The sequence below is a fragment of the Eleginops maclovinus genome, chromosome 8 (genome assembly GCF_036324505.1).
Source record: "Eleginops maclovinus isolate JMC-PN-2008 ecotype Puerto Natales chromosome 8, JC_Emac_rtc_rv5, whole genome shotgun sequence".
Classification (NCBI taxonomy): Eukaryota; Metazoa; Chordata; class Actinopteri; order Perciformes; family Eleginopidae; genus Eleginops; species Eleginops maclovinus.
The window spans coordinates 9,463,963-9,476,839 of record NC_086356.1 but is presented as its reverse complement, the minus strand read 5'-3'; the positions used below and the strand labels follow the sequence as shown (position 1 = coordinate 9,476,839).

The following is a 12,877-nucleotide window of genomic DNA, read 5'->3' as shown; positions in this document are numbered from 1 at the left end:
AGCAATGGGGAGGGGGGGATTGGAGGTGTCCGGTGCCTTGCTCAAGGGCACCACAGCAGGGCCTAGGAGGTGAACTGGGACCTCTCCAAGTAGCAGTCCACCTTCCATATTTTCAAGTCTGTTCGGGGACTTGAACCGGCGACCCTACGATTCCCAGTCCAAGCCCCTACTGACTGAGCCACTGCTGGTAACGAGTGGAGGACAGAGGAGCCTCTTAAAGAAGAAGTTACAGGTCTGTGAGAGCCAGAAATCTTGTTTGTTTGTAGGTGACCAAATACTTATTTTACCGAGGAATTTACCAATTAATTCATTAAAAATCCTACAATGTGATTTCCTGGATTTTTTTTTCTCATTCTGTCTCTCATAGTTGAGGTATACCTATGATAAAAATTACAGGCATCTCTCATCTTTTTAAATGGGAGAACTTGCACAATTGGTGGCTGACTAAATACTTTTTTGCCCCACTGTATATTAGATCTTACTCATTAAAGTTAACTGTCTAACTCCAAAGAACTCCAAAAAATCGATATATTTGATGGCCGGTGTTTAAACGAATTATGGAGGCAACTCTGAAGTTGTCCTTCTTATAGAGAGGGGAGAAATAATCTTTGGGAGAAATCAAGAAGTGCACCCTCAGTAGAAATGTGTGGGGGAAAATATAATAAATGTAATGTCACTAAAATGCTTATTGTTTTTCTTTATATGCTGTATTTTAATATAGTTAATAACGTGTTATATAAGATTGATGCACTTCTGGACGGACAGAGCTCCAAATGCAAACTGTGCATAAAAAATAATTACTCATTGGTTGTTCGATACATATTGATTTATTGTTGTTGCCAAGACTGGTCAGAAGTGAGGGACAAGGATCCGAACTTTGCCTCTTTACTTGTTTGTTCTTAACTTTACTGTGGGTGGGAGCACACAACACACAGGTCAATGACCCCACTCATAGATTTGGTGACTTGGATCAGTCCTTTCAGACAAGAGTGGCTGGAAGCACTGATAGGATGCATAAGGCTGTGATTCCAGTTTCCCTGCTGCTCCTGGCCTGGACATGGACCCTTCAGGGGGTCCCTGTACTCCCAGATCCTCTTTACCCTACGCAGGAAAACTTTGATCTGGCCCGGGTGAGCTAAATGCATGTTATTTGAACTCTTTTATGTAACATTTTCTGTAGTTTGGAATTAATTATTCAGTATTCAAGTCAGAAATCCAGTACGTCATGTGATCTATTTTCCACCCTTTTGTGCCTGTTTATAACATTTACTTAATATTTCACGGATGAAATGTTTAATCTCACAGGCAGTGGAACCTCCTTATATAAAGGAACTAAAAATCATGAAATTTAGATTAACCTATATTGTGTTTTTGTGTCAATTGTGTCAATAAATACATTGATATTAAGTACACATAAGTAGTATATTAATACCATATTTAGTACATACAGTATAAGAAAGTAAAACATTGTCTAGGCAAAGTGGGATTTTGTTGTGTAACATTTTTTTTGTTTTTTCATATTATCTATTTTTTGCTGCCCCTATCGAGTGTTCAGTGAAATGACCAAGCAGTGCAAAACAAGTTATTTTATTATATATTTAAATCTTGTTGCATCTTTGTTTATATAGTATAGTACATGTGAAGTTCATTTCATTAGGGTTAACGTTTTTGTTTCAGTTTCTTGATCTGGTATGCTGAAACACCAGTACCAATTTCAATGTGAGGTTTTTATGTGTTTAATTTTGAAAAATGTAAAAACGTTATGAAACCTTTACCTGATAGTTTTTGGGAACATGGCACGATGTTGCCAGTGCAAGTTCATGCCCCCACATGCAACGTCGGGGGGGAGATTCAGCCATCGGTAAACTGGTCCTGCAGAGAGGCACCACTCAAGACAAACTCATGGTGACTCGGAAGGTACTCAGGTTTGTAAGAAGTACATGTTTACACACACAAACAAACTAATACACTGAAAATTGAGAAAAATCAAAAACAGTTTTCAGAAAAATTATAAGACAATGTTTACTCTTTAAATGTTGCCTCTCCCAAGACATTTTTATCCTTAAATATTAAACAAAAAGGTTAATCCTAGATAATCAGCTAAGACCTTTTCATTAACAAATACATTTATATTTGATTCAAATCATAATGCACAGACATCGGTTTAGTTACAACATCACTCCAGTACAAAATGTTACTCTTCATGGGGTAATATTACCTTTTTTACTCAAATAGAAGAAGAAGATGAACCCTAGTTTTTCAATTCAGTTTCCACTCAGATTTGTTTTATAGAAGTACAATTATATATATATTTGCCAAGACACAGTACAAATACACATCCACAAGCTGCACCTCTCCAGACCGGTTTTTTGTTGTTGTTGTCCTTATTGGGACGTGAACCAACAACCTTCTGTCCCAAGGCCAAATCCCTACAGACTGAGCCACTGCCACCCCTCAGTATAGATAGATAGGATTAATAATACAAAATATGATCTAATAAATCATAATGAAAAGTACATAAACAAGAATAAAATAATAGAATATACATAATTCTAAAATGTGCCTTCCTTCATACTAAATGTTTAAACTGTATTTGAATCGGTTATGAGGCGAATTCTGTTTCTTGCAAAAGGGAATTCCGACACTGGGGTATTGCTACCTTTATTCAACTTAAAGATGACAAAGCCTACAGTTTACTACAGAACAATCATATATCTTCTGCCAACCTGAAGCTGTTGCGGGACAGTTTATATCTAAATGTCTTTTTTGTGTGTGTATTTGCAGACAGGGAACATGTAAGGAGATGGCTGTTGATTATGTGTTGACCACCACACCAGGACGATTCTCCTTCCATGTTGCAAGTTCGTCTCCCTCCATTGAATCCCGCAGTCATACAGCTTCCTGATAATTTTGTCCATGGAACAGGTTTAATATTGCTTCCTGTCTTTTCAACAGAGTGGGGGGCAGACGTGGATGCATATGTGGTTCACACAAACTACAATGAGTATGCAATAATGATAATGAGCAAACAGAAGTCAGCAGGGGTTAAGAGCACCTCCGTTAAGCTTTACAGTAAGTGGACTCTCTCAATACACGCACTGGATCTTTTTTATTTATTCACTTCGGCATCCTATGTATATGTCAACTAGTCAATACAATTATTTAAACTAGGATTTCCCACTTATTTGAAGTTTTAGTTTATTAATTTCTCTTTATAATTATTGTCCTCTCTAGGTCGATCTATGGTGGTAAGAGACACGGTGCTGGATGACTTTAAAACACTGGTCAGACAACAGGGAATGAGTGATGACACTATTACAATAAAGCAGAACAAAGGTAAAATATAGATTTTCACATTACAAATGTTTAATATGAGACATTCAAACATGTTATGAAGATACATGGAGAGAGGTGTGACCATCGCTCCTCATCAAACAGATCTTTATAATCCTAGAAAAGGCACAATTTAAAAATACAGTAAGACATTGTTTGGCTATAAAGTGTATGGTTGTCTTTTTAAATGTCTTTATTTAAAATGTTTGCAGGTGACTGTGTTCCTGGAGAGGTGGTGGCAGCGGCGACAGCTCAGCTTGAGACTCAGGTACTAAAAATACATTAAATTAATCTCACCTAAATGGGATAATATATGTATTTGAAGTCAATTCAAGAAATACTGTTATTATATAGCTATATATAGTTGTTATTTTTTTGTGCATTAAATCCACTGTGGTTTTATTTAATAAAATAGCTTCTATATTCCTTTCTGCAGTATTTGGAGTTTCTACATATAATAAATAACACCACTCATTGTCACTATCATTGGAGATTAGTTGGACAGTGCATTTATAGTGGTGACTTTACATGTCCTCTATAACTGACTATTATAATGAAATGCTGCGATGTAGTTTTAAATTGTGTTGATGTCCAAATGAGTTTCAAAGTGTTGTCTTCACAGCTTTAATTGTGTATTGATTCAAAGACTTTATTGTCATATTTACAACGGCTACAGAAAAGTTGTTGTCAATTTCAAGTCCTAGGCTCTTCCAGCAATGCAACCTACAAAGAAAAAAAGTGCAATAAAATGATGCACGAGAGAAATGTATTAATGTTGCAAGTAAAATCAAGAAAGAAGTCAAATATACATGTTTTATACATTAAGATACCTCGCAGTACAATACAAAAAGCTGTACTGACATATGTGTGAGCTATAAACATGATAAGTGATGACACTTGTGTCTGTGGCTGTGATGCAGAGGAGGAGGAGAGACGTGGTGCCTTCTCTGGTTCAAGCAGAGGAAGAGGGTTCTGGTGATGTTACACCTCTTTTCAGTGGAAGCGGTAAGATCAGCTCAACCCTAATATGCTAAGATGTGAATGCACAACAAAGGACATTCGTGAAACCGAATGTGTGTTGAATGCAAGATAAGAGGTCCTGATTCTGGTGTTGCAACTATTTCCTCCCTTTACTTCTTCACGTAGAGTCCTGTAAAGCAGCACCCGATACAGGACCTTGTTTCGGGTTGCACCAGCGTTACTACTACAACTCCTCCTCAATGAGCTGTGAACTCTTCAAGTACGGAGGGTGTATGGGCAACCAGAACAACTTTGAAAACGAGAGAGAGTGTCTGCAGAGATGTCGCACTGAAGGTTAGGAGTGAATGAAACACATACTGGTTCAAGTTTGAGCTCACTATCGGGTTTACTATTGTTGTTTTGTTGTCTTTTGTGTTTTTTATTTTATTGTGAAGGACTTAAAATAATGTTATTTTGACTAAGTCTGATTGTAAATACAAAACACAATGTCTACTTATTGAATGGATTTTACAATACATGCAGCATCAACGTTTTTGTCCTAGTGCCTGTTAAGCATGTATTTTAGATTTATTTGTATTTATTACCTTTTTCTTCAAATTTGAAATGGCCATTACCCAGAGAGGATGACTACCAAACCAATCAACACTTAGCGACATAACCCTTTGTTGAGATTCCCATCTTTAGGCCAAATTTAAAATGACTAACACTGCCCAAAGCTCCAATTTGAGCTGTGAATAATTCAAAAGATAACGGAAAACCCTGAAATACACTTGTCACAATGTATAGGTATTGGCGAATTTCCATATATAAACAAAGTTAAAAAGGAATTTTAATGAAAGCAGTTTTTGTTTTCTTCAAATATCCAATAGTCATGTAGTTTGAATTGCATAGCCCCACCCTGTATATGCATAACAACATGAACACTGTTCTGTCTCCAGCTGTGTGTCGTCTGCCGATGGCGGTCCAGCCCTGCACATCCCAACCGCCCGTCTGGGTCTTCGACTCCACTGTGGGTCTGTGCGTGCTGTACAAAAACGGCAACTGCCAGGGCAACGGCAACAAGTTCTACAGCAAGGCCGAGTGTGGCGAGTACTGCGGGGTGGTCAATGACGGTGAGGGGTTATTAGACACACACAAAAATAAAGCAAATATCCACCAAGATATGAGGTAATATTTATGTGTTTTTTTTTTCTTTTACAGAGGGAGAGCTCCTAAAGGCAAACTGAGCTAACTGCTCATCATAAAGAGATGCAACATGAAACTGCATCCCAATAAAGAAGGATCTCTCATGGTGTAACTGAAGTTATAGGTGTTGGGAAAGTCAATTTAGAAATGTAGTAGATTACAGATTAATAGTTACCCTGTTAGAAACGTACTGTAACAAGTGACACAAATTATTATATTCAAAAAAAGAAAAGTTTTCTCACAAATATAAGAACAGTATTCAACACTAACACTACACAACACAACACAATAACTGTCAATATCTTTGTTAACATTTTTTTTACTGAAAATATGACATTTGGTTGTTACCCATTTGTAACTTCAATTTGTTACATAACGATAATTGAATTACATATAACTAACTGTGTTGATCACAATCACACTTATTTTGTCATTTAATTACGTAACACCATTCCAACACCGTTATCAGTTTCTCCTCAACAGTAGAAGTCATGTTGCAACAGACCACTAATAAAAACAATTAATGACTCTCTTTGTCTGTTGTTTCGTGTTTGTTATTGTTAACTGCTGATCCAGCACTTCTTTCCTTCTTGAACAAATCAAATACAAATCTGGCTGTGCTTATTTCCCAGCTCCTTATTTCAGACAGATAAACACAGAGTTTAAGGTACAGTCAAGTCAAGTTAGTTGTATTCATATAGCCCTATATCGCGGTAAGGGATTTGTAAAGTTATTTTTTATAGACGTACTTACTCCTATTAATCCAGATCTGAAAGTACTGTACTGTATATCTGCTGTTGTGTATTATGTTGCATCTGCTCTCTCTAAGAGTTTTAATAGTATAAAGTATAAATATTATAATGCTTTTCATTTGAACCCTATCAATATTTGATGTGTAGTGTTGTAATCAGATGAAGTAGTAAATAACATGGTCTCATACTGTACATTGTGTTTGATATTAGATTATTTTCACATTATATGTTATGAGTATATTATTTACTGTCAGTAGCTCTGCTGTATACAGTAAAGTTCCTTCATGTTTTCTTGTTTTGTTGCAGTCACAGTTAGGAAGTTGCTTCCTGCCTCCATTCATCACACACATGATTGAGGAAAGTGTACCCTTACTCACCTTTTCACGTATGATTCCCTTACATTGATGTTTATTAATGTGTTCAAACATACACTGCTCGGCCAAAAAAAAAGGTCACAAGCCTGTGGGGGCAGTGCTGTGATCTGGGGTTGCTGCAGTTGGTCTGGTCTAGGTTCAGCAACGTTATGTGCCCAAACAATGAGGTCAGCTGACTAACTGAATATACTGAATGACCAGGTTACTCCATCATGGATTTTTTCTTCCCTGATGGTACAGGCATGTTCCAAGATAACAATGCCAGGATCCATTGGGCTCAAATTGTGGAAGAGTGGTTCAGGCAGCATGAGACATCATCTTTTTCCACATAGATTGGCCACCAAAGAGTCCAGACCTGAACCCGATTGAGAATCTCTGGGATGTGCTGGAGAAGACTTTGCGCAGTGGTCCTAATCTCCCGTCATCAATACAAGATCTTGGCAAAAAATGAATGCAAGACAGAAATAAATGCTGTGACATTGCAGAAGCTTGTGGAAGCGATGCCACAGCGAATGCGTGCTGTAATCAAAGCTAAAGGCGGTCCAACGAATATTAGAGTGTGTGACCTTTTTTTTGGCCAGGCAGTGTATGTAGCCTTACTTGTGTAGGACATATTTTTTGTTTAGTTTGTTTCATGAAGTAAGACCCTTCTTTTATTTAGCCTATTGTTTGTTTTTATTGCGTTTGTAAGGCTGCCACACTGGTTCTTTATAGCAACTCCAAATAGCTAACTGATTCAATTACTATTTTGTGAATCATTTTAATGCTGTTATTGATCCAGGTTGAATAAAAGAAAATACTTAAAACACAGAACACAGCACAAGTTAAATTGTATACTTTATTATCGTGCTACAGACAGGCCATAAGCTGAGACAGACTGTTACCACGCACAGAAATCGCTTGTTTTAATTATAACATTCCATTTTTTCAGTTTTTTTTTTAAATAAACAGTTTGGGGCAGAATTTCTTAAACATAATTATGATAAAAAAAACGACTTCTTGTTCAAAGATGGAAGAACAAATGCTCGGGTCTATGGATGTTGAATGACAATCAGCAACACTTGTCAGCTGTAGTCTAAATTGATATGTGTGTTTCAAAGCAACATGGGATAATTAATCCTCCTCATCTTCAGTGTGACAGCTCTTCATACACTCTTTCTGATCTTTAAATTTGTTCAGGTTGCCCATACATCCACCATAGACGAAGGTCTCACAGGTCATTGAGGAGCTGTTGTAGAAGAACATTTTTATATATGCCTTACAGCTACCTGTTTCTGGTGCTTTTTTACAGTCCTCTGCAGGCGAAAGAGGAAGACAATGTTAGTTAGAATTTTAACAGCAGATTCAGGATCTCTAATCTTCCATTCAGCACTCAGTTATCATCACTGCACATCAAGTGTACCAGGGTTAGCAAACTAATCTCTTACCTGTTGCATTGAACAAGGTTCTATTGGACATATTTGATAGTATGGTCAAATTGATGACCGCCGTGTCTGCAGGAGCCACAGAGGTATTCACAGGACTCTCCACCTGACAGACAAGATATTTGAAAACTTTTATACAAATATTCCACAAAATTCCACGTTCTGCACAAACTGTGTTATAATCATATCCTTTGCCTCACACTACAGTTCATTAATATAAAAAAAATAGCTTTACAATAGCTTTAAAAACACATGTGACCAACATGAGGTAGTAAATAATGTTTAGTAAGAACTCAGTCAGTCACCTCATCCTCATCAACGTTCTCTGACTCAGAGGCACCCTGGAGCGTCATGGTCCATCCCAGCAGCAGCAGAAGCACAGAAAACAAAATCATTTTCTTCTCCATCATTTTTGTCTTTGTATCCAGCTGTCTCTGCTAGAATTGATGGAAGTATAGGCCCCTTATATTCTTATCCTTATAAGTTCTTATTTCAGCCCAGGCAGTGCAGTGACTAATGTCTATGGCAACAAATAAATACAGCAACCTCTTATATAAGGGCCTGGTTGAGCAACTAAGCACACTGACACTGGACTTCAGACATCAAATATTGAATCATTTGACTGTTAATGTCAACAGAATCCTTCAGGGAAGATGTGTTTTTGAGGCCTACCACTTAGCTAACAATCACTGTCACCGGAAACATACCTAAATTTGTCAGTTGTTTTGGCTTACTTCAACAATATCATTGCATGATTCCTTCCCATATTATTGCAGATCTGCTGTAAGTTAGCTAGTAAGCTAGCTAGTGTCCCTGTTTCTGTTGTGTTTTGAGCTTCTTTTTTATTTGCATCCTTTTGTAATTGCGAATGTTTTCAAAATGCTGCGCATGTGTTATGAAGTTAGTGAGGATGTTTCTTCCTTTGGATTTATTTTGATCATTTGTGTTTTTATATTTACATCGTTTTTGAAATTGCAGCATATTTCTCCTAATGGAATTGATTTGGGACGTTGAAGCGTGTTTGCACGGGTCGGCCACCGTGTCTCACCCTTAACAACTAGGCTATTTGCAATAGCTTCCATATCATGTTAACTAATTTAACTGAGAGCAGTTTCTTTCTCCAAATGTTCAACAGCTATCGCGATGATATTGTTACCGTGAATGTATTTGGCAATGATAATCATGTAGTGAAAACTTGATACTGTGATAGCCCTATTGAGGTACAATAACACAAAATCATAGCTACTCTTACAGTATGTCTGACTCGTAAGTCCAAAGTCATGTTTACCGCCAAGTCAAATGTTGGCAGAACTTCTCTTTGCTGAAAGAGTAAGGACATGCGCGGGGAACCACAGCACAAAGAAGTTACAGATCAATGCCTTATGTGGGTGGAAAAGGGGATATAACAAACAGAGAGGCAACAAGAAAGATGTATTGCCTTTGATTCAGCCATTTTAAACACAGGCAAAGAAACATACTGTTAAGATGGAGAAAGCAATGATTCTGGTTTCTGTGCTGCTGCTGCTGCTGCTGCTGCTGCTGCTGCTGCTGGTGTGGAGCGTCCTCGCAACTGTGGAGGGCCTAAATGCAACTCTGCATGATGCACCTCAGTTCAATGCTACAGGTAACAGATCAACTCAATTGTTTATCTGTTCACCATGGTATATGTTGCAGTGAGCAATGACAATTTGGACAACCTAAATAAAAGAACAGAGATCATGATGTTAGAGTCAAGTCCTTACTAATAGTTGTCTTCCTCTTTCTGTGCTACTTCCTGCATCTGTCCCTTCTTGTAGAGGACTGTAAAAAAGACCCACAGATTGGTGGACCGATAACATGTCTGGGGTACTTCAGAAATTACTTCTACAACTCCTCCTCAATGAACTGCGAAATCTTCATCTATGGAAGGTGTTGGGGCAACCTGAACAACCTTGTGAATTATAGCTACAGAGTGTATGCAGAGCTGTCACACTGAAGGTGAGGAGTGAGAGTTACTAAACATAATTGATGTTTTCTTCTCCCAGTTTGTGATGAGGCACCCAGAAAGGTTGCACATTATCATATATCTCCTTTTAATCAAAAATAAAGATGTATGTGAAGCTCAAAGATGCATTGCAGGGCTGCCATCATTGCCAATATGATCCACCAGATAAAACAAAAGAACAAAATATGCTTAGGCAATCCTTTTCACAGAAGAGCTCCCAAAGGCGATATGTTTAGATTTTTAACTCATTTTTGAGTCGGACCAACTGGAGATGAAGAACGCTGCTCGTATGAATTCAGAAAAAGTAAAGTTGTATCAAGCAAATCACCATTAAAAAATATAGTTGTTTTTTTTTTAGGGTTAATTAATATGGCTGAAAATCCAGTAAAATGACAAATGTGGAGGTAATGACAAAATTGGTAGTGCCCCAATGGAAGAATATCTTCTTACAACTAAAACTCCTTAATTCAATTTAAGGTATTATTTGTTTTAACCAATGTATTGTATACATTTTACTTTAAATGCAAGATGACTGACATTAATACATCTATCAATGTAGAATTATTTTTCATTGAAAATGTCACTTAAAACTGTCCAGTTATAGCTTCTTAAACATGTTTTTTGTTTGAGTGTTATTTTTCAATTGAATGTTCCCAATGAAATCATAACATTGGATGAAGAGGACTTAGATATTGGTTCGGTAAAATGTAATTGAGTGATGTAACCAAGGTTTGCAATCATACCTTAGCTGAACGACCTGCATACTAACATATGAGGGAGGACTGTAACTTAAATATTATAACAGGTATTTGGTAAATACAAATATACAGCTGCAATTTTCAATATACGGATGGTTTTATTTTTTCAACACCATACCTTAAAGAAAACATTTTGGTCAGTTTATTTATAGCTCTGAAAAAAACAAGAGAGCCAAGCAGAAATATAAATTGCAACACATTTATTGAACATTGATCATACAGTTAGTTATAAAATAGTGTGCTGAACACCAAGGTGGCAAACATTTAGGCTATTGGTCTCCACCCTGCTTTTCAAAAGAAAATTCTCACCTGAACTCTGAATGCTGGAGTGCAGTGCTTGGAGATGTCTTTGCCCACTGAAGAGCAGAACCTTGAGATGGCGCTTCCTTTCTTTGGTGGTTTCAACAGGCAGTATTTGAAAGTGGAGACAATGTAGTGTACGACATCTGGTCTGTCTAGACACATTGCAACCAGGACTATATCTGCCTGTTGAGGTGTTTAAAAGTGTCTGAGGTGATTTTGAAATCTGTTCCCTCCACTTCAGCCCATATTTGGTTGAACAGGAGCTCAGTGGTGGTCTTTGTGTTTCCAAAATCGCTGTTGATCTTTGCTTTTCTGAAAGTGCGGGAAACCAGATTCGCCACAAGTCTCCTGACAGACTTTGAGTTGTTCTCTGCCTGTGCTGCTGCATCCTGCACCGATCCTGCACCTGTCTTCTCAGATACTGCAATTCTGGGTGTTGGTGATACTGACATGGTGTCTTTAAAAGCCAGTGTGACCCTGTCAGTGTGGATGTCACCCTGCGTAGTCAACCACCGCCACATCTGTACCTGGAAGTGCATCAGTTTTTGCCATGTATTTCACAGGACATTTTATCATGTGGCGGGTAAACCAGAATCCTCGCAACTCCTGGAGCAATCTCAGTAATCATCCCATCTGTAGTGTGATTGTAGAGGAGATCACTGAGTTCTTTTGTCAAGACTTTGCCTTTGGAAATATCCTGCAATCTGCGAAACACAAGCTAATTTCCCCCTTCTCTGCCAGAAGGAGAGAGTTAACATCAGAGAGGAAGGCCTGCATTGAATCCTTGCTTCTAGCTTGGTACTCTGGGAAGAATTGAGCCTTATAGTGTGCTGCGATGTGATGTATTGCCAGTTTTGCAAACCACGTTGTAAAAAAAGTCTTTGTCTTGTTGGCCACTCCATCCAAGGACAGATTCTGTCTGGTTTCACTTGTCTTTTTGAGTGTTGGTCTGGTGCTTGCAGCAGCTTTCTCTTCCAGACTGTTAACCTCTTCAACAAGTACCATGGCGATTTCATCCGAAAATATATTACTTTCCAGGGAGATTTGATATTGCAGCAGCTCACATTCAGAGGCTGTCATATCATTTAGAAAAGGTTCTGACATTTCAGTTAACTCTTTCCTGATTAATTTCTGGACAGCTTTAGTTGTTGCAATCTGCTTTTGTTGCAATCTGGCTGTAATCTGATTCTCTTGAGACCTTTTTAGGGGTTTCTGGTTTTACAAATATGGCTGCTGACTGGCAGCAGCCTTCAATATTTTCAGCCTCCTGATCTCTCATCCTTAATTCTCCAAGTGTCCACTTTTATGGAGGTATAATAACTCGTTCTTGATATTTGTGTTCAGGGTGTTTCAACTCTGTTCAACTCCAGCAGAAATGTGAACCTGGGCTGAATTATTTCCCTTTCCCTCATGTTCAGGCAATTCTAAAACCTCAGAATGATCTTAAGTACTAGAAACATAGAATGTTGCTCTGTAGCAACCGCTGCTAAGCTAGGCTTCTCTTGATGCTTTTGTTGTTTTTGTGTTGTGGTTAATATGTATTTTTATAGGCTAATAGAAGCTTCAGTCATTGACGAGTGGGGTATTTACAATTTGTTGTAGAACCAAATGTTTAATTATCTTGCCTCTAACCAAAAAGCCAATCAAAAGCACTCAAGACAAGGGAACTAGAAGTGCTAAAATGTTAACTCCTTTACAGGTTTTAGTAGCTACTCATAACTCTAATTGTGAAATATGGTTTATAAATTAAGTTGCCTTGCTTTGCTGTTCTGTGATAAGCACT

The 12,877-nt window shown here is 37.8% G+C and overlaps 1 protein-coding gene and 1 long non-coding RNA gene across 2 annotated transcripts; one reads left to right on the top strand and one right to left on the bottom strand.

The window, feature by feature from the left end:
• The first annotated feature begins 904 nt into the window (after positions 1-904).
• Positions 905-6,031, top strand: LOC134868686 (protein AMBP-like). The gene is made up of 10 exons (XM_063889967.1): positions 905-1,130; positions 1,783-1,925; positions 2,785-2,861; positions 2,956-3,072; positions 3,235-3,336; positions 3,546-3,601; positions 4,254-4,338; positions 4,480-4,647; positions 5,253-5,426; positions 5,515-6,031. The coding sequence occupies exons 1-10, from the start codon at positions 1,011-1,013 to the stop codon at positions 5,538-5,540; spliced, it is 1,068 nt and encodes a 355-aa protein (XP_063746037.1). The 5' UTR covers positions 905-1,010; the 3' UTR covers positions 5,541-6,031.
• Positions 6,032-7,783: 1,752 nt separating this feature from the next.
• Positions 7,784-8,605, bottom strand: LOC134868689 (uncharacterized). Its single transcript, XR_010166307.1, has 3 exons — positions 8,355-8,605; positions 8,053-8,155; positions 7,784-7,920 (listed from the first exon to the last, which is right to left on the bottom strand). It is a non-coding gene; the product is annotated as an uncharacterized LOC134868689 (long non-coding RNA).
• Between the last annotated feature and the right edge of the window lie 4,272 nt (positions 8,606-12,877).